This window comes from Mytilus edulis, chromosome 3 (assembly GCF_963676685.1).
Source record: "Mytilus edulis chromosome 3, xbMytEdul2.2, whole genome shotgun sequence".
Taxonomy (NCBI): domain Eukaryota; kingdom Metazoa; phylum Mollusca; class Bivalvia; order Mytilida; family Mytilidae; genus Mytilus; species Mytilus edulis.
Genome location: NC_092346.1, coordinates 65,037,288 through 65,060,536, shown reverse-complemented (window position 1 = coordinate 65,060,536; position 23,249 = coordinate 65,037,288). Strand labels below are relative to the sequence as shown.

Sequence of the window (23,249 nt, the reverse complement as noted above, 5' to 3'; positions counted from 1 at the left end):
CCAATCTTAGAACAGGACATTTTAAGACTTAAGGCTTTATGGCAATGTAAATTTATCTTTAATATGACAACATAACATGACAGGAATACAGTTCAAATAATGCAAGAACACTGAGGAACTGGAAATACATAAATAAATAGTATAATAGTACATTTCGACATGTTAATCATAGAATACAAAGGAATACCTAAAATAATTTAAAACAGTACACAACAACAGCCACACGAATGTATTAATGCCACTAATAGTGACGTCACAGGTAAATTTCTAATAATTTATAATAATTGGATATAAATTTTAGATTAGGTTTGTAATTGTTATTGATGAATTTTAGAACAATTACAAGAATATTAATATAGAATTGTGTTAGTAATTGTGTAATTAATTGATAAGTATCTAACTTTGTCCTTTTTTCTTCAATATCAAGCTGTAAAACAAAAAAAATCCGGTACAAATAGTTGCTTTAAACTTAAATCATTTAAAAAAAGTAAGATCACAAAATTAATGAACTCAGAGGAAAATTCAATCCATCATTTTCTACATACGAAAATACCTGTACGTAGTCAGGAATATGACAGTTGTTATCCATTCGTTTGATTTTGCAATTTGATTAGGGACTTTCCGTTTTGAATTTTCCTCGGAGTTTAGTATTTTTGTGATTATACTTTTAATGCAACTTCAAAAACGTGAAATAAATATTTAAACTTAATTTTGTTTTGACGTCAACCTAGTACAAAAGAATTACAGATTATTTTTGAGCACAATTGTTTGTTAAATATTCAACTTTTTTCTTTCTTGTAGGTTACTCAGTACTGACAGGAGACTCTCACTCTCGGCTGTTTATCGAAGTAGTATGTGCACTGATAGTAATCTCTATACAAAAACTGTGGATAACCAGTTTTCTATAAATGATAATCAAAATGAAATCAATATTCAAACATCATCGAAAACTACAGCACTTGTAATACACTGTTGCCTTTGTTATGAGAATCTAGAAAAGGACCGTCCATGTCATTTTACTGTGATATAAACTCAAATGTTCACCTTATTTTTATTTTTACAAAATGGTTGTCTTTCCTATTTTGCTCACCTTGATAATATGTTCATGTTGAGTTACTATCATTACGTAGTGTATGTAGTGTATCCGTAATAATCAAATCATTCCAAGCATCGCCTGAAACCCGGAGCCAGACAGCGATAACGTATATACGGTTATATATCATAAAATGAGAGGACAATTATTGAATTTGGTTGGTCAGTGTATAGATTTTTTACTACTGACCAGATATTGAAAAATTATTGTCATGATGATTCTGAAATTCGATAAAAATTTCGTGTTTTTTTGGGGTTTTTTTTGGCTCATTGTGGCAAATATGGCAGCTATGTGTTGAGTTGTTTACCAATAAATGCCTGCGAAAATACCATATATGTTTTTTCTCTCAGAATCAAACAGGTGATCAACCTTCAGTACATGTATAATATTTCCAGGGATAATGTGTTGATGGTAGTTTCATTAAAAAAAGGTCACATGAGGCCTCACTTGATTCTTATTTTTTCCTTTTTTGAATCTCCTATAAATTACAAAGTTAATTAATATTCTATTCTTGTCCTGTCGTTTTAGACATTTTATTTTTTAAAAATCAAATCATCATGATCAAATAAAAAATCCATGGTAATCAAAGGAAACTCTGGAAAAAGAATGGTCTTCTGTGTAACAATATGCCTTATCTGCAATAAAAAAATATCCAATCAATAAACAAAAGCTAATGATACAACTAGACTGAAAAGAACTGTAAGGGGAGATCATCTGAAAATAAAATAAATAATGGATCTAGTATAAGTACAAGGTAAAGTAAATAAACTAAGAAAAATACTGAAAAAATAATCAAATTTACAAATCTTTAATTTTATATCAAAACAAAAGTAAAAACTTGATAAATTGATGGAAAAAATATTTAGAGAATTTTTAAAAATTTCGACCTAATGATCGGCCAACATAGTTATCCTTATTTAAATCACATATAATTTTTATTTATTTCACTTTCATTTTGGCACTAGACTTTAAGTAAGCACCAACAAACAATCAATATTGCATTCCAATTTGATAGAAATATATTTCCCTATAAATATAAGGAACATTTTTTCGGGCAAAACCTGTCAACCTTCTAAATTTTATCAGATTTCAATGTGGTCATTGTTGACATTGAAAGTAGACATGTGAGGTTAACTTGCTTTTCTCCATCTTATAACTTTTGTACATAATGTTAACAACGACGAGAAGGCTCAATAAGAACCTTGAAACTTAATTGTATATATATTTGTATCGATTAATGACAAGAACGGAATTGTATCGATGAATGACAAGAATGGAATTGTATCGATGAATGACAAGAATGAAATTGTATCGATGAATGACAAGAATGGAATTATATTGATGAATGACAAAAATGGAATTAAAGATTATAAAAGAGACCAAAAAGGTGGAAAGCTCCATACTAATTCGGAATATTCCTTTTCGAAAGTCAACAACTTACTATTTGCAATTTTTACTAATAGGGCGTTGTTTTACCGAAATCGAATGGTAAGAGTAAAATCTGGGGGGAAATATATCAGAGCAAAAGGAATGTTATGCTGTACGACAAAACATATTAACATTTTGACTTGTATTTTGTCGATATTGAGATGATAGTTACAATGTAGAACAATATTGGAATTAATCATTTAAATTGTGGTAAGTCTTTTAGGGAGAAAAATTTGTTAAAATGCAAGATACTGTATTGATATTAGAATTAGATTTTTTAACATTTTTTTGTAGTTCTTACATTCCATTGTTATTTTATTTTTCTATTTTGTTTACACAAATAAAGATTTTTATTTATATATTTTGAAATTTTCATTTACTGAATCATTTGCATATTTATGTCATTCATGTTTAAATTGTGATATACCTTTCACAAGATCCTTGGGTACATAACTTACAGAGTATTCCTTAAATCCTAAAACAAATCTAGAGTTGAATGATTCGCTAGAATTGTCAACATTGTATTATATATATTTATGTTTAATGTAGAAATCAATATTTTATTTTTCTTTAGATAAATGTTATATGTTCATATACTATGTATTTTTCAGAAATTTGTATAATTTGTTATCAGTTCTGCGAGTTCAAATATTTCCTAATAAATATTACAATTCTGACACGAGTTCGACCCAAACAATAAACAATTATCAGTTCTAAATGCATTTTATAGATTTATAATCGACAACAATAGCCTCATCAATAATCAGAGTGTTTATGATAATAACAAATCATGTTAAATAATAATCCAAAGCATCAAAAATATAATTATTTGTTATGTCATATATTGCGCAAAAATTGTGCTGGGGAAAACTGTGATATAGTTGTTGTTGATTTTTAAATAAAATATTTCACTTAGTCGTTTATTTGATTTAAAGACCATACATTTCCTGGAAATCAATAGCGTGTATTTTGATATCCCTGTAAGGATCTCAACAAGCAGATAGATGAAAAGCAATTATAGTACGTAGCAACAAAATGGCCATTTGCTTATTCTTCTTATCTATAATACAACACTAGTTTTTTACAATTTGTTTAAAAAGTATTATTTTAAGTTTCAATATATAAATGTGTTGTTTCTATCAAAATTTTCCAAAACTATGATAATTTAGCAAATTGTAATTTAGCAGATTTAACATTATAGAGGCAAAAGTTACCAAAGGGACATTCCAACTGAAGTCGAAAATAAACTGAAAAGACAACGCCATGGCAAAAACGAAAAAGACCAAAAGACAAACAATAGTATACAAAACACAATATAAAGACTGGGTAACACGAACCCCACTGATATATATGCCTGTATTCGCGATGAAACCAATATTGAAGTTCTGCTCGCGCATTAGATTTGTTTATGTGTAAACCCAGCGTACTGATGACCTGTTCCTAGATATAACCTTTCTAAACACCTTATTTCAACCCCGAATTTAAGGGAAGTGCAGCTCGAATGTAGTTTCTTTGTTTTGATCCCACATTGTTGTCAATATACTGGAATTCTATGCGACTGTCATACAAGTGCGAGATTTATCTAGGTTTAATCCACTATTTTCTACATAAGAAGATACACGTACCAAGTCAGGAATGTGATAGTTGTTTTCCATTTGTTTGATGTCTTTGAGCTTTTGAATTTTCCATTTGATAAAAAGTAAAATCACAAAAATACTGAACTCAGAGGAAATCCAATAAAGTCCATAATCTCATGACAAATTCAAATGACAAAACACATCAAAAACGAATGGACAAAAACTGTCATATTCCTGACTTGGTACAGGCATTTTCAAATGTAGAAAATGGTGGATTAAACCTGGTTTTAAAGCGCTAAGCCTCTCACTTCGATGACAGTCTTATCAAATTCCGTTATATTTACAATGATGAGTGTACTAAACAGACATAATAAATAAAATAGTCAAAATATGGGTACAGCAGTCATCATCGTGTAACAATTTTAAAAGGAACAATTTAACAAAACACAATAAACTTCTATCTACAAACACATTCAAAAAGGATATTCCCTTATGGACTTTGTTTGGAGTTCGGTATTTTTGTTATTTCAGTGTTTTGGTATTATCGTCGGTTTTATCCAGGGTATTGACTATTTTTTATTAATGATTGTTATAACACCCTTTGTATCTTCTTCCTCATCGCATTTGAAAAAATTATTCTAAAATAACTGCATTGATGAAACTAGGTGTTTGCCAAATAATTAAATATTATACTAGTATGTATATGATTAATGTATTAACCTCCATTTATGTTATACTTGAAGTCAATGTGCATTTATAACTGGAAATATTAATATTTTAGTTATACTTTATTCGACAACTAGACATGAAACTACAAATTCAATGTTATATATATATGTTATATTTGATATTCTCGTGGGATTTTGTCTATGTGTGTTACATTTTAGTGTTATGTCGTTGTTCTCTTATATTTAATGCGTTTCCCTCGGTTTTAGTTTGTTACCCCGATTTTGTTTTTTGTCCATGGATTTATGAGTTTTGAACAGCGGTATACTACTGCTGCCTTTATTATTCAGACTAGGTTCCCGCGACAACATCTCCTATTCTTTTAATAAAATTTGTATAAATGCAAAAAGAAATGTACCTCAAGTTCTATATTATAAAACTAAGAGGAAGATAAATATCTCCATGAATATTCTTAAAAGTTTTAACTCCATTCAAATTACAAGTGAAAAAGCTCAGTCAACAATACATTACATCTGATATTTCATTCGTTTGATGTGTTTGAGCTTTTGATTTTTCCATTTAATAAGGATTTCCTTTTTGAATTTTCCTCGGAGTTCCGTAATTTTGTCATTTTACTTTCTACATACTTAAAAGTAAGATGAATTTAACTTCTACGTCATAACAGTTACTTGTGGAAAGTTGTCTCATTGGCAATTATGCATCTTCTGATTTTCAAATTAGCTGATTTGAACAACTTCAATATTAGTTTAAGATACTACCCACAGAGCTGTAGCTTTTGATATTGTTGATAGATAAGTGGTGTTCATATATGTCAGCCGTTTTAATGTATGTTTTTGATTATTACTTTTCTAAATAGTATTCCTCTGATTTGATTTATGGTTTTAGAATGAAAGAAAATGAAGTAAATACTGCAATATGTAAATATTTTGACAACTACAACTTCGTTATTATAAGAGTCTCGGGGATCTGCAATTCATGTCAGACCCTTTTTCTCTATTCTTTCTCTAATGTTTATGATGAATGCTTGCATCTCCTCATATGTCTAATTGAGCATGAAATTAAGGATAACATGACAAATAGCAGGTGCAATTTATATCGGGATCATTTTTTAGCATGGATTGATAGATTTCAAACTAGGGTCATTCAAAAAACATGACGATTTCTGCTTTCGTATTGACAACAGCCAATTTTATAGTAAGATGAATATATAAATTTGGATATACTTTCAATTTCTCTAATTGTTCATACAGCTCCTAATGTGCCTACGTATTTCTACATTCCTCACTTCCAAATTATTAGGTCTTAGAGTTCCTGATGAAGTTGTATTCAGACAAACGTTTCGGAAGCACGGCAGTTACCAAAAAAAAGTCGAAAGAAAATTAACTCATAATATACATTTCTAAAATTCCCTGTCAATAAATCAAAAAATTATTAAGAGGCAATGGTTCACAACTCTCTCACGTAAAGATGGCCTGGGATGAAGTGGCGATTCTTGATGAAGATAACTCCAAAAAGTGCTTCGGACGCACACAATTTGTAATGTGTTATTTTCATTTATTAAGATTTGGTTGACACCACTGCTGGTAAGATGTAAACCGCTGAGAGTATCGTCAGCTCAATAGTCAATGGTGCGATACTGAAATGATTTGTAACATATATTACAAAACTCCCCGTTGATAGCCGTGATGTTCAAACTTTATGAACTTCATAAACAGAGGTATGCTTATTACACAGAAATGTTCCAACAGAGTTTCGAGAGAGTATAACGACTGATATCGACAAAACATAAGTTTATGGTCATCATCACTAAGATATATAGATGTAAAGCAGTAAGATTATAACACAATGTTGACATCTGTACCCCTATTTTTACATTTTTACCTATTATATCTGTTTGTTTTGTTCACACTTCGTTGTCAATATAATGGACTTGTATGCGACTGTCATACATGTGAGAGGTTCGGTTACCTATAGAACCAGGTATAAATCCACCATTTTCTACATAGTTCAGGAATAGGACAGTTGTTATCCATTTGTTTAATGTGTTTGAGCTTTTGTAAACGCCATTTGAATATGGACTTTCCGTTTTGAATTTTCCTCAGGGTTCAATCTTTTTTCAGACGATTACCTTGTCACCCGGTCTTGATCCTTTGTAGGAAGTTATGTGATTCCCTCAGTTTGTGTGTGCTACCTTGATTTGTCTCTTACTAATCGATTGACGAGTTAATGTAATCTTTTTCCTGGGGTAGAACATCTTGAATATTTCGAACAATTAAAAGTGTTGTAGAAAGTCAATCAATAAATATGACAATATCAATGATAAACTGTTGTCGCATTATTGAGATCGTGCGATTCCATCATATAGCGTTTCTGTTTTAATCTTGATTTGTCTTTTCTTCGTGGATTTATGATTCTTCCTATAGAGCTATTATTTGACTTATCAGTTATGTGTTCTTTTTTAGACATGTTCCAATTTGATTAATAAAAATTCTGTTAAAACATTAGTGGTCTCTAAAAAATATGCAAACATTTCCATTTTTTATATTGTCAGAAATAATAAAATACTAATATTTCAGATAAACCCCTATGGATCAATTGGTATTGTTTTAAAAATATTTAAATTCATATCAAATTCTATACTCTTAGTACAGACACAGGAGTTTGTTTACAATATATAGTTTTACATGCGGGATAGCTCTTTTTCCCATCGGAACAGGTAGTCAAGAATATGGAATCATAATGTTGAGAAATAGATATATGTTAATCATAATGGTCGTTAAAAAAAGGTGTGCGTAGTTTGATTATCAAGTTAAATAACGAAACATAAGTGATGTTAATATGTTATCTGATCAGGGGGAAATTTGTTTATTTTTTCAAACTAAGTGACAATATATTTAACAGTCTGTCATATTATTTATCATCGCATATAAATTGTGTTCTGTTGTGGATACACCTTGGGGTGTTCATAGATATAAGAAGATGAGTGCCAATGAGACAACTCTCCATTTAAGACACAATTCGTAAGAAGTAAGCCATTATAGGTCAAAGTACGACCTTCAACGCGGAGCCTTAGCTCACACCAAAACAACAAACTATTAAGGGCCCGAAAAAAAGACTACTGTAAAGTCATCTGTCTTATCTATATTTAAAAAAAAAGAGAAACGAGAAACTCTTATGAACCACATCAACAAACAACAACCACTGAACAACATCTTCCTGCTTAATTAGTGGTGAAACTATGGCAAAATATGCATAGATTTGGTTTGTGTAATGAATCTGAAATTGTTCGTAAGTTAGGAATATGGCAGTTATTTTCATTTCGTTTGATGTTTGAGCTTTTGAATTTGCAATTGCTAAGGGACTTTACGTTTTGAAATTTCAGTAGAGCTCTGTATTTTTGTTTTTTTACATTTCACTAGTCGCTTTTTTATTTTTTTTATTACACGAATATTTTCTGTGAAGTGACGTGTTTGTATAATTTACTGAAAAAGTGGCTATTGTGTTTTACCGTTTTGTATTTTATAAAAGCTTTTCCATACAGTGGCATTTTGACAGAGTGTTGATTTGTATGGTAGGTTATGCATACATAGTATGAGACGCTTACCTTGTCGGCACATCCAGTTTCGCTCATTTTCATGCGATTGCGTCAGGTTTTATTTTAACCTTGATTTTATGTACTTATACATCCCGTCATTGTGTTATGGTAAATTTTTGTATTCTTGTCTTTCATTTTTGCTAACGTTCATTGTCTATATGTCTTTTGGGGTTTATTTGTTACATATGTCGTGGCTCTGTACTTAAACATCCCGTTATTGTGTTCTTGAAAATATTTGTGTTCTTGTATTACATTTATGCTAATGTGCTTTGACCATATGCCTTTTTTTTTTGTTACATATTTGTTTGTTATGGTGATTAAGATTATGGCACGGTGTTGACTGTACCCCAATTTTTGAAATTTTACTGTAATAAATAGTGTCTGTTTATTTTGTTCATTGTGCTATTGTGTTATGGTATATTTTTGTATTCTTGTCTTTTATTTTTGCTAACATTCTTTGTCTATATTTCTTTTGGGGTTTCTTTTTTACATATGTCGTGGCTCTGTACTTAAACATCCCGTTATTGTGTTATTGAAAATATTTGTTTTCTTGTATTTCATTTATGCTTATGTGCTTTGTCCTTATGCCTTCTTTTTTTTTGTTTTGTTACATATTTGTTTGTTATAGTGATTAAGATTATGTCACGGTGTTGACTGCTGTATCCCAATTTTTAAAGTTTTTACTTTAATAAATAGTGTCTGTGTATTTTGTTCACGTGAACGTTGTCAATGTAATGGAATTTTATGCGACGGTCATACAAGTGAGAAGTTTGACTAGCTGTAAAACCAGGTTTAATCTATCAATTTCTGTGTAAGAAAATGCCAGTACTAATTAAGGAATATGACAGTTGTTGTCAATTCGTTTGATGTGTTTGAGCTTTTGATTTTGCCATTTTATTTGAGACTTTCTGTTTTGAATTATCGGAGTTCGGTTTTTGTTAGATTTTAAATTTTCTTTTCTGAATGGGTTGATGATATTTGACCTCCATCGGTAAACTTATGTTGCATCTAAAAAATTTAATAATGCAATGATTTGATGTTGTTCAAGTGTAATATGAAATAACTACATTTGGATATATTTACATACTAAGGGAGATAACTCAGGAATTATTTTTCTTTTCATGCAGGTAACGGCCAAGATTCAAAACTGTGTTCGCTAGACGCTCGTTTCGTCCACAGAAGACGCATCACTGGCGCTCGAATGAAAAAAAATAAAACGATTGAATAAAATACGAAGTTGAAGATCATTAGAGGACCCACAAGTCCGAAAGGTTTTGTCAAATACCGCTACTCAAGGTAATCTATTCTGGGGGTAGAAAATCATATGTAGTTTGAAAAATTCAAAGTTCTGTAAACAGTTTTTTTTATGCCGACAAAAAAGTGCTGACTGTATGGCTAGTGATTATTTTGGGATGACTTACTTCCACCAGCAATGGCATCGACCTACTTTAGTTTCTCAACTGTTATTAAATTTTTTTTCTAATTAGGGGATGATATAAGAAAGACATCCGAGTCTGTGCATAATAAATTATCCAGTATACATATCCCGGGCAATCATCAGTTGTGTGTTCAGAGAAAAGGCGTGTAATGAAATAGTATCTTAAAATTGCTAGTAATAATAGCAGATATAATTGCTAATCATATATTAATACTGTCACTGATTTAGAAAATATACACTTAAATATTGCACCCATAAACGAAGCTAATATTGAAGCTTGATCTTCCGTTTGATAAAATTGCAATATGGATAGTGAAAAATGTTTTTGACATCAGCTTGCACCTTTCGCTTTTGCGATTTTACATACGGTCGGTCGTTACAGGTTCATGTATATAAAATCCATCCTCCAAACTTCAGCTTGTCTTATTATGTCATGTTCATGCAACGAATACATTGAGATACATATCAAATATCTGTATAAGGCACTGGTCCACTACGTTTTTTATGAGAAGCATGACATGAAATGAGTGACCACAGTATTGTTATTCCAGCACCTGCTGCTGTTAAATAAAATGACCAGTAAAACTTGCAATCACCTGAAATGAATGAAATATATTGTATGTCAACTTCTAATTCAATGTGTTCAGCACTGTAAGAATCTGTGTAAAAATGGATTCAGCAACTTTTAACTCGTTAGTGTCGGTAATGCAAAGTCATATACGTTTAAAACTTATCATTTAGATTACTGTATCAAAACACTTAATCTTAAAGTACGTTGATCTTTTTATTATTATTATCATAAACAGAATCTGTAGGTTAGTTAGGAAACTCATCAGACACGAGATGATCTTTTTGGCGTATCATTTTAATTGAAGATGAATGTAGCTGGAAACTTAATAATCTCTATGATTTATAGTTTCCTTCTTTAATATGTAACCTAGCTGGTAGGCATATTATACATCAGTAAACATGAAAAATTATTAGGTCTTACATAAAAAAAAAAATAACTTAATCTCTGAAGATCATTCAATTTTCTGATTGGACGTTGACCCTTAAAAATTTATGTAAACTGTTAAGCGATACAAAATAAGAGGGAATCTGCTATTGAAAAGGAAACCGCTAATTTTTATAAAATTGTGTAAGAATTTAAAACAAGCTCAACTTTATTGGAAAAAAAATCAAATTTCTAAACGCTATACATATATACTTCTTTTGAACCGAGTTTTACTGTGCGTATTGTTGTGTGTTTGTTTTTTCTACATTGGCTAGAGGTATAGGGGAGGATTGAAATCTCAACAAAACATGTTTTATCCCGCCGCATTTTTGCGCCTATCTCATGTCTAGAACCTTTGGCCTTTGTTATCACTAAATAAAGGCAACAGTAGTATACCGCTGTTCAAACTCATAAATCCATGGACAAAAAACAAAATCGGGGTAACAAACTAAAACTGAGGGAAACGCATAAATATAAGAGGAGAACAACGACACATCACTACAGTACTTAAACTAGTATAGCATTTTTGTTTCGGGGCCAGGTGAAGCACGCCTCCGGGTGCGGGAATTTCTCGCTGCATTGAAGACCAATTGGTGGCATTCGGCTGTTATCTGTTCTTTGGTCGGGTTGTTGTCTCGACACATTCCCCATTTCCATTCTCAGTTCTATTTTAATCTAAGAATGCAGGTCAACTAGTTCTTTCATCATGTTCAAATTCACAACAAAATTAATCGAAAATTCTAATAACCGTCAAACTATGCATACATGTAAAGATATGAAGAAATGTGGATTCGTTAAACCAATCACATTTACGTGAAAGCGAATCATTAGATAGATCTGAATTTTATTCAGATGGTCAGTACTCTTTTATTATTTCACATGATTGCCAAATATTTTACGTTTATCTATTCTAATAACTCTTTTATGCATAGTCATCAAAAATTGGAAAATATACAACAGACCTGAGACTACTATTACACCACATGTCTATTAGCAGTATGAGAACAAACCTAGCAATATGTTATGTTTCAGTACCGGAAAAACCAACAGGCAACAAATGTGCCTGTATCACTCATCTGGTTAAAAAAATGAAGAGTCTGCTAATGAGATCCTTTCTATTATACACAAACTCGTTATGCTTGATGTTTTTAATAAAATGTTCAACATAGCTCCTATAGTGTTTACAATAACTATAAAAATCTGCAAAAATTGTTAAAAATGATAGTGCAGGGGCAATAAAACAAGAAGTTGGATTTTCCTGAGATTTTTACTGTGGACACTAGTATATCGTAATGAGCTGATCATTTTTGCATTTTACATTTACATCTTAACTATAGTATTAAAGATAACAGTCAAAATATTAATCTCGCCAAGTTGATATTTTTGCCATATCCTTTAATAAAGCTGAGAATGGAAATGGGGAATATGTTAAAGAGACAACAACCCGACCAAAGAGCAGACACAAGTCGATGGCCACCAATGGGTCTTCAACGCAGCGAGCGAATACCGCACCCGGAGGTGTTCCTCAGATGGCCCCTAAATAATATCCAAAACATACAAATAAACTATTATAAAATTAAAAAACATACAAGATTAAACGAAAGGCCAGAAGCTCCCGTCTTGGGACATGCGCAAAAATGCGACGGGGTTAAACATGTTTTGTGACCTCCCGCTACACCTCTAGCCAATGTAGTACAAAGAAACACACAGAAGTACGCACAGTAAAACTCAGTTTAAAAGAAGAAACCTAGCTCATATAGCTTTCGAAATGCTTGCCAAATGTGATAAAAAAAACTTTAAGGGGCAGATGTGCTAAAAACTATTTAACGACCTTTATTTATATGACAATGAAGACACATTCTGGTTTGTTGTCATTGGATTTAAGTGTCAATATTTACCCATGACATATGCATCCGAACGGTTGCCACAGGCTTGGTTTACTTCTGGACTGTCCCAACCATTGGGATACAGTGCAACGCCACCTCCAATCAGAAGTCCTGAAAAAGATTATAGACATTTGAATAGATCTACTTAGCCTAAGAGACCGCTATAATAAATAAAGTACAGCAGTTAAGGATCGTGTAGATCTTTTTTGAGTGAAAGTTCTTTGTTATAAAAGGAAATATTGTATTAGGTCACAGAAAAAGGCCACGTTGACACTTTAAATACCCTTTACAAATAACTGAAAATTTAAACGACACAGATTAAAGGATAATACAATTAAAAAATATTTAAATAAATAATTTGAAAAAATTAATAACATCAACCTAACAGGTGCAAATAAAAGAAAATGTCACCTTATATTTTCTTACAGAAAAGTCCTCCGATATAAATCTCGTAAAATTTGCTTTCAACAACAAAAACTTATTGATTTCGGTGTTAGTCGTTTAAAGGGCTTGTCTGTCAATTTTCCTTTCTTATATGTATTTGGTACAATTTGACCTCGTAGGTACACATGTAATTATATTGTAAATAGACATTAAAATACCAACAAACCTGTCTTAATATTTAGATAACAATAAATAGCTTTAGAATCTATGAATCATGGACCTCCGTTGTTACATTTTCATGTAATCTAACCCGGCCGCTGAAAGATCTCAATGGAGTTCGGAATTGAAACAAAATAACTACTTGTTGACATTAAACCAACCAATTTGTTATTATAAATTGGACGTTTATCTTAGTTCTTTAATCGAAGTAACCAAAATATCGCTAAAAAATACAGAAGAAATATGATCGATATTTCAAAAAGAAAAACGACGAAAGACAAAATGATGAATAAAAAAAAAAGGCGCGAAGTAATACGGACAGGGATGATGTACAGTTTCTTTTATGGGACTTCAAACATGTGTCTCATAAACTTACATTGTTCCTTTTGTATAAACTATCCAAAATGCTACAAGGAGATATATAAATACTATAATATCATATAGGTTGGGTGCGTCAATATAACATCAGTATGATTTTCTTCAATGTAAAAACAAAATAATTTGACAAAAAATAAACCATTAAAAGGAATAAGCATGAATGAGCAAATAATGAAATGATTGTCACTTGGAAAACTCAGTTTGGTTTTTTTTTAAACTGAGCAACACCTTAACATGTTTTCACGTTTACATTGACATTTTAACTTCATATGAATATATACATGTACATGAATATATGAAATGTTTTGACTTCTCTTCAGTACAATAACAAGCGTGTTTCCTTTTTTAATAAATAGACAATATTTTTTTATTTGAGGGTTTACGGATCTTTACGTTATGACAGAAAATCTGATAACTTTTGTCTTCCATAACAATCATATATAGATGGAATACTAGATTTGACACTGTTTTCTATATCAGTAGTATATCTGGTAAATTAATATGTCCATGTTATTGTTTAAAAATCTTGTTCCTTGTCACTGAGATAGTCAAGATATAAAAGTTTACAATCAGTTGAAAATTATTTGGGCTATATTTGAAAACATTACAAATTTGGTCTATGGTTTAACTCAACAATGTGCCGATTAACTTTTATTTATTACTGTACTACAACTACTGCAGGTAGCTGAACAATGAAAATGGTAGTTGTGGTAAATAAATCAAATATCTGTGGATTCATTACTCTTCGTTGGATACCAATTTTCGTGAATTTCATGGGTACTGGTAATCACGAATTTAAATGTTAAACGAATTGCACATTTCTATAGTGTTATAATTGTATGCAGACTTTGGCAAATCCACAAAATCAAATATCCACAAAAAGCAAGCTATTCCGGCTCAATCCACGAAAAGCAAGCTATTCCGGCTCAATCCACGAAATTGGTAACCACGAAAATAATGAATCCACATTATTTGATGTCTCTGTCGTAGGTTATTCTATTAAAGAATCCATTAACAGTTTCCTATACCGGTAATCAATTGGGATTTTTTTTTCTGTCAAAGAGTTTGTCATGGAAGGTCGCCAAAATTTTCATGATAGATCTAAAGTGAAATGGCTAAGTTTTACTGTGATACACAAGCACAATTAGCCTATTGTAGCTGTGCAAGTTTATATGGTGTTTTTTCTTAAGTTGTATATAAAAAACGTATTTCTATACTTGGTAGCCACATTATCATTGTACTATATTTTAAAACTCGTGGGATGTTTTACCTTTCTTACTGAAAAAGTGGAGAATGTGTGCATCTATAAGAGAGCTTCGTGGCTGGCTGGAACTATCTATATACCAAATAAAATATGACTTTACTCATTCAAACTCTATCATATGCAATATTTCAATCCGCTAAAAAATACTGCTACATTGGCAGACAATATCATAATTAGAATAATAGTACAGTCTTTCTAAAATGAAACTGTACATGCCTTGGCTTTGAGCTATTTATATTTAAACCCAAATATTTAGATGAACTGATATATGAATTATGATATAATCAAGTGGATAAGTATACTATGTATTCAGTTAAATATTTTGTATACATTTCAAACCTTTTGTATTATAGAAGAGGACATATTTTAGATAAGATGAAACATTCAAGATTAAGTTAGGGCAAACTCAAATGAGACGATCTCCATATCAAATGTCATGTTCCGTTTAAAGGAAGAAATAAATCATCCTTTAGAATACTTAAGTTTCTTTTGACTAGACTTCTGTTTTGATTAAATGACCTTAAATTACTTCAGTTCAACAGGAATATGTAAAGTATCTGAACTAGTGATATAAAAAGCATGTTGGTCTGCATGAGAAATGCCAGGCTGATTAACAAATAAAAAGTGAAGCGTATTGTTCAAATGCAAAATATAAAGATTTTGATCTTTAATTTTGAAGTTGTGAAAACTTTTATCACGCGATGGTATTTTTTTCTTTACCATTACCCATGTCTTAGATCTTATATGCATTCGTGACCATCTATCAAAAAGACGCCACATATAGAAAACCATATGCACAAAACATATATCAAAACTTGAAAAGGTTTCCGATTCTGTTTAACTAGTTGGAATTTAACAGTTCCGGAATGATTCAGCCTGGGTGGTACACTCACGTCGTTTCAATATTTTATACATTTGTTTGTATATTCTAATTTTGTTTGATAAGACATTAGAACCATGGATAGCCACAGAGAAAAGAGAGATTATCAAAATTTTAAATAGTTATAATTTAAGTTACATTATAATTAGTTAAGGAACTCTTACAAATTACAAAAAAGTGAGAGATTCGTCAAATCAGCAACCCCCTTTTACATGAACCGAGATGTACAAGACACTGTCAGACTGTCAATCTACTAGTAATGTCTTGCTTGTGTAACCAACTTCGGATTTAAAACGAGATTTGTGTAGTAGGTACCAACTTAAAAGGGTTAATCTATATTAAAAAAAAATCTGCAGTAAATTATAAGTTAGGATAAATTGCATGGACAATCGTTGCAAAATTATTGAATTGATTACCTGTATTATAGATGATAATTTTTTTTATAGAACCACGATAAATGGGAAAAGTCTGTATCAAGTCAGGACAATGACAGTTTTTTTTTCAATTCGTATGATGCTTTTGAACTGTACGTGTTGAAGTTTTCTTGGATTTCCATGTTAGAATGAAAACAAGTTTTTTTCCCGCTGATAATTGTGTGATATTATTTTTTTCATCGTGGTATTCTTACTTAGCTATTTTTGTATAATCAGAACAAACATTATGCATTGAAGCCAAGCCATTTTTTAAATCTCATTTGTATTTCTATTAATTTTCCACCCATGCTTAAAATACTTTTTTGTCGCTTTTTTGTGTACAAAAATTTATGATATAATAAAAATATTTTATTACTACTTTTAAAGTAAAAATTGCTGCGTGAAAGTTTAATGGGTCATAAATTGAATAATGCTGCTTAAATTAGTTAAACCGAGCATTCGTTTATGAAATAACCAACTTCAAAGTTTAAAAGGATATTTAGTGAAAAAAATTTAGTGACACGTTGTGTTATATATTTTCATGAAAAGAAAAAATAATATTTTGAAGGGTACAATTCAATAGTACTCAAGTTATGCCGTATTCATCTTTTATATTCCCGTAAAAAGACAAATTCTTTTTGACATTTTTTGTGTATAGGTTATTATGAGAGGAAAAGATGAAAATTAATGCCACTCGAGGCAATATGTAATACAATATAAAATATGAAAATAATGAGCTTTTGTATGATTCGGCAATAAGGTTACTATCCTCCAAAGGACAAGGATGAAAATACCTATAGTACAGCCTCACGGTCATCAAACGTTTTATTTATATGCAGTCTTTTATTCGGTTTTATTTGTCTGGTTGTATCTTTCCCATGAAATTCCCACTCACGGTAACTGAACATTGACATGTGGAATAGTATTTCCGTCCCTGTCCAAATTTCATTTAGCTGATTGTCCACCTATTACGAAGACGGTCAAAATAGATAGCCTTGTCACATTTAAGGATTACTGTCTATTATTCGTGCTAACACATACCAAAAGTTTAGGATCTGCACGAGCAGACCCTCAAAAGAGGCTGTATAATCCGCCTATCAAATATCTTATAACGGCTACCCTTGCTTTACTATTTCAAAACATATATCCACGGTGGAACCCCCACAAGTATCGACCTTCTATCGTGTGTAGATCTTTCCAGTAATTCATCACAAAGGAGCCGCTCCATAACCTCAACATCCGTTGATCGCTGCATTAAATTCATTTAGTTATTAACGTAATTTATGTTATAATGATGCTAAATGTTACAATTTTATGTCCTTATCGACTGTCTCTCCAAAATAGAGAAATAATGACATTTTATGACTCACAACAGACCTCAGATGTTTGTGACAATATTGATTTTTGCAAGAAAATGTTAACGAAGATTATTTTAGGTCAAATCATAGTAAATTTTCAATACGTAACCTACAAAAATAAATATAAAACATGAAAAAAACAAGAGGATAAGAAATATGTTCGCCCAATTCGTTGTTGCAGCAACGTTAATTGATATAAAAAAAAATGTATTATAAGTAACCTAAAACGTCGTTTTAGTTCTCTGAAATTCATAATTGCAGGCTTTAATACTGTTTGCATTTTTTTATTTACCTGCACAAAATTGAAAAATTCCAGCTGATCTTGCAACCGTTGGGGACATTACACCATCAATACATACAGCCAAAATGGCAACAAACGATACCAACAAGGCTATTCCGCACCCAACTCCAATTGTTATGGTGGCTATTTTCCATGATAAGCTCGGAATATCGTCAAAAGTGGCATATCTACCACATTCGTTAACAATAACAGGCGTCAGACTACCAGAGGCAATATGTGGGTAATTACATCGTCTAAAAACACCGAAATAAACAGTTGTTCCTTGTAAAGATCCCTGCAACCAATATGGTAAATAAAATCCCACTGCAGCACTAAGTGCGGCTAAAAATGATGTAAACGCCCAGAAAGCACCACAACTGTTCAAACTACCCATTTCAAGTTAATTTAATTTTTCACACGAGAAAAATAGTAAACGCAAATACTATTTGTTAATGTACATCCTTAAGTTAGATTCATTAATAGCTTGAAATCCTTTGTAAGTGTTTAAATGTCACATAGTTAACAATACAGAAATCCACACTAAATTTAGGCTCGTTATCCAATTCTTTAATATCCCGTTATTGACAAGACCAAAACCGTGTCAGTGGGTAAAAACGGTGTTATTTACATGTCAAATTGTATATACTACATCAATCCAACCGTAAATTAAATAATAATTGTCAGTGAAGATTGAACGATCTTCTGTTCACATTCATTCATTCATATTTTTGACACAAGTGGTGATAACATATATATAAAGTTGTAAATTTCTATTTGGATATTTTTAATAAAGATCGGAGATCACGTTTTTAGTGTTCAATAAATCTACTCCGTTTACATTTATGTATACCCGAGAAACGTCTAATCTTTGTTTATTAGAAACTGGTAGAACATTTACATTATTTATCTCAATCTTTATCTAGTCCAATACACATGCTAGGAATCACTATGAACAAGAATTTAATCTGAAAGCCAGACGCGCATTTGTAAATCTTTCAGAGATGCATGCAGGATTCAAGTGTATCGATCTAAATGATTCATCATATGATGGCTTCGTCCACTTTATTTTTCACGGTTTTCACATTCATATATTTTAATTATTTCATTACTGGAAAAACTGTTCGATTGAAGTTATATATAGATATGTATTTCTACATATATATAAGACACCAAATAGATATCGTTTTAAATATGCCAGATCAAAAGCAACCTCATTAGAATATTAATTACAAATTTGAAACAAAATGACAGGTGCATTTTGCATATGTTAAACGCGGACAAGGAAATCTTTATGATCAAAATATTAATTCAAAGAACCAGGTAGTTCTATGCGTAAAGGTAGTAGTTTCCTTATTTATACACACATAATTGAACAGTGTCCTAATGAATGCTTCATTTTTATCCTTTCTTTTCAGTGTCAAGCATACATAAGTGAACACAGGCTTCATTGGTATTATTCTGTTCAATTCAAAGTAGTATTTTCTTTTAAACATAAAATAGTACACCTGTATTTAGAAGGGATAAGCCAATAGCAAAATTTGTACATATAGCCTTTCTAATACAATAAGATTGAATAATCTAATACTATTGTATATATTTATATTTTTGTTATAGCTAGTTCACATTAACGCAGTCAGAGTCAGTGTCGGTGGAGGCAATATTAATTCCCTCTTGAAAATTTCACGGTTGACTTATAATCATTTTTTCAGATCATGATCGATTATAATTTGTATGTTAAAAAATATAAACATGACATCAAGAACTAACTACAAGAAGGATGATCACCTTATAAATTTAGGTGTTTGCATACGAAAACAAATTGTCATCCTTATATTCAGGAGTATCTCCAGGAACATCTTTTGTTTTTCAGTCGAATATTTTATTGAGAATACCAATTGACATGTATTTCCTCATATACTTGATTAATGTACCCTCATTTAACATAGTTGATATTCTATGAACTTCTAACTATATCATATAGACTTATTACATCTAATTCTTCATTTGTGCCAATATGCCATATATATTCAGGCTATATGTATGGAAGTATCATGATCATTTTGTTTATCAAAAAATATTCAAACATTTTTTAAATAGACATGTTGCAGTTTGACAGTGGTCGCAAGGAGCCTTATTTGTTTGTAGATAAAAAAAAAAAAAAAAAAAAAAACAGTAACTAAAGTAAAGTTGCCTTTAATCTGTTATAAATTCGGTAAGTCACAGTCTGGGAAAGGAGGGCTGCGACGATTGGAAAATATCCGTCGACATCTGTTAAATATAGATATTCCGTAAAGGTCAACACATGATGGCGTCCGTAAAATATTCGAAAGGATGATTTCAAGTTCACCACTTGGAACTCTTGGTTTCATCGCATTTTGTGAGCATAGAAATCATGATAGGCTGAAACGCAAGACCTGGAATATCGTATCAGCTGTAAGATATACATTGTATACGCCATATGAAGATAATTCTTTCCACGGCCCAAGCTTTAAAAACTGCTGGAAAGCCTGATCAGAGTGCAGAACTCTGTCATTTCAATGGAACCGTCCCGGCGAGACCATTATTTAGACATAACTAAATAGTTATCAAAGGTATCAGGATTATAATTTAATACGCGTCTACATAAGACACATCAGTGACGCTCAGATCAAAAAAGTTATCAGTGACGCCAAACAAGTACAAAGTTTTAAAAGAGCATTGAGGACCCAAAATTAAAAAAAAAGTGACAATCTGACCAAAAATCAAATCTACTCGAGAGCTCGTTAAACATAATTTTTATATGAGGATAACGAAACCAGAGATCTACATTTTGAATAATTAGATTGGTAAATTGGGGAAAAGATACAAGAATGTGTTAATAATTCACACTGCTATCAAGTCTCAGGTCGATATTTACAAGGAAGTCTGGCAAAGAAAAAATGTCAGTAGTCAGTGATTTGATACTGACATTATTGCACGGTAGCATACTTTTCAAAACTTATTTCTATTGAAAAGTTATTGAGATGTATTATTATTATTTTAGGTCTGGGAGCGCTTCGGGACGCACGAAATTTATAAATTCCCATTTGCATTGAGGAAACGAAACCTAAATAAATCGATATCTTAGCGAAAATAGTAGAAGTTATTTTTAAGTAATGAGATGTCAAAATTCGAAACATGTTTAAGACGTTTAGTTAAATCATTTTTTTCTACTATCAATCAAAAAGGTAAGCAAGTTCTAATTGATGTTTATTATGTCCCAAGACAGTTATATTACCATAACACTGTTGTAAATGTCAACAATCTTACACCACCTTTATATTTGATTTTAGATTAACAAGAATAAATAGCGGCAAATTATAGTTCAATGACTATATGCTAACTGGAAATAGAAAGTCTGTTTGAATACAAATTGCATAGCCGTTTAAGCCACCACTGGGGTTTTGGCCTTTCCGAAGCGTAGACTGGTACAGGATTCCAGCCTGTTAGTATGGAGGTTAACATAAAGATTGTTCAAGTGGAGACTGGCAATTGATATAGCACATTTATGCTTAACAGTGCTATTCGAGATGGATTCTCCTTTTTTGGAAATTCGTTAAAAGAGGCATTCTGAATTTAATATCAAACACTAGTGTAGGGAAATAACTCTCCGATAATTCAAGAGTTAGAATAACTACAAAGCTGAAAGTCTATTATCACAAATAAGTATTTAAATAGTGATACAATTCCTGCATAAGGAAACTATATATTTAATAATCTGTAGAATTCAGAGACGTCACATGGCGACCATTCAATTAATGCAAATGGAAACTGCGTATGGACTACCACAACTGGTCTGCCGCGAAAGGAATGAATTAACTTTAGCCGATTGATCGAACTCAGCTTGCAGTAATGATAACTGTGTCCCGGACGCCAACAAAATAGAATGAAATTCAAAACAGTGTGGCTGTGGCCATTGATTGACACATTAAATTTATCCATTGACTGGGACAATTTAGGTGAACGTTTGTATGTAACGACCACTGCTCACTATGTACTTTTTAAAGACCCTTAAACTATGGGGTCACCAAAGGTTCTCAACACCTTAATAAAGTAATTCGAAAAACTAATCAGACTTAACACGATGTTTTGATTAATATCAATTATATAAATCAAAACATAAAGGTTATTCCTGATTAATTTTTTGAATTATTTTATAATTAAAGGCGTTAAGAAACCTTTGGTGACCCCACAGTTTAAATGTCTATCGTAGGTACGTCGTGAACAGTGGTCGTTACAGACAAACGTTCACGTAAATTGTCCCAGTCAATGGATGAATTTAATGTGTCAATCAATGGCCACAGCCACACTGTTTTGAATTTCATTCTATTCTAGTTTCGGACAAAATCTTTAGACCTATAAGCTATTTATTTACCATATGTGGATTGAGAATGTCATTGTGATATAGGCGGCTCGGTACATAAAAGTTCAAGGTCACTGTAGCTATTATTTCATGAAATCTTAGCAACTTTTGGGTTGTTTTCTTTTGATTGATATGTCGAATTTACCTAACTGCATGCCCACTTGATGAACAAAACTGTTTTTGAATTGAGATCACCAGTTGATAAATGGAAATGTTGGGGAAAATAGTTACTGTTATATCATTGAATCAATAATCAAACCCTAACTAAAGCTACTTCGAACTGATCCTAGTTAAAATACAAGACCCTATAATTTGTTTTGTCAGTATGCCATGGTCGAGGTCACGATACCTCTAAACTATTATTTTGACAATATTTATTAAACAATATGCCTTGGGGTTAAAAAATGTTGCAATAATTTTGGGGTCACGTATGTCAAGATTGAGGTCAAAGTATACCAATAAAAAAGATTGAAATTATGTGGAGGTTTATCTCTAAGAAAATATCTCATGAACCCTTATTCATACTCTACCATCAAATGTTTTGATTTCAAAATCTCTTGGTCAAAAGACATAGCAGCAAATGACAGTATATTTTTTTCTTCAAAATTTAGTATTTTCCATCATTTGATATTATTTGTCAGCAGACTTTGGTTTTCAACATCAAAATCACCTCTCACTATAAAGAAGAGTAAATTGACACTGGACCCCGAAATCCATTTCTTCTACCGGAAATCAGCAAATCAATACCGATTGCAACTCATGTTATGACCACATATGTAAAGCAAAATTATATCCGGGTGAAATTTGATCCGGAGGAAAAAATGTCACAGTAGTTGTTGTTATTTTTTTATCCGGAGGGAAATATTTCCCTGGGATATTTTTTCCTTTGCCGTGAAATTCTATCTGGGTAGTTAACTTATTGAATAGTTATCAGAAAAAAATTTATCCTTTAAAAATGCTATGAAATAATAATAGTGTATTTGAAATAAAGCGA

General features: G+C 31.4%; 2 protein-coding genes across 6 annotated transcripts in view; one reads left to right on the top strand and one right to left on the bottom strand.

Annotated features, from left to right (window-relative positions):
- Nucleotides 1–3,436, top strand: part of LOC139517124 (protein SON-like) — a 64,400-nt gene extending 60,964 nt beyond the window's left edge. For all 5 annotated transcript variants that reach the window (XM_071307835.1, XM_071307832.1, XM_071307831.1 and 2 more), the window contains exon 8: nt 802–3,436. In XM_071307835.1, the coding sequence (XP_071163936.1) occupies nt 802–908 (107 nt within the window). In that variant the 3' untranslated portion in view covers nt 909–3,436. The remainder of the gene's footprint in view (nt 1–801) is intronic.
- Nucleotides 3,437–9,986: 6,550 nt separating this feature from the next.
- On the bottom strand, nt 9,987–19,319 carry LOC139517123 (LHFPL tetraspan subfamily member 6 protein-like). The gene is made up of 3 exons (XM_071307830.1): nt 17,887–19,319; nt 12,711–12,809; nt 9,987–10,414 (listed from the first exon to the last, which is right to left on the bottom strand). The coding sequence occupies exons 1-3, from the start codon at nt 18,266–18,268 to the stop codon at nt 10,284–10,286; spliced, it is 612 nt and encodes a 203-aa protein (XP_071163931.1). The 5' UTR covers nt 18,269–19,319; the 3' UTR covers nt 9,987–10,283.
- Between the last annotated feature and the right edge of the window lie 3,930 nt (nt 19,320–23,249).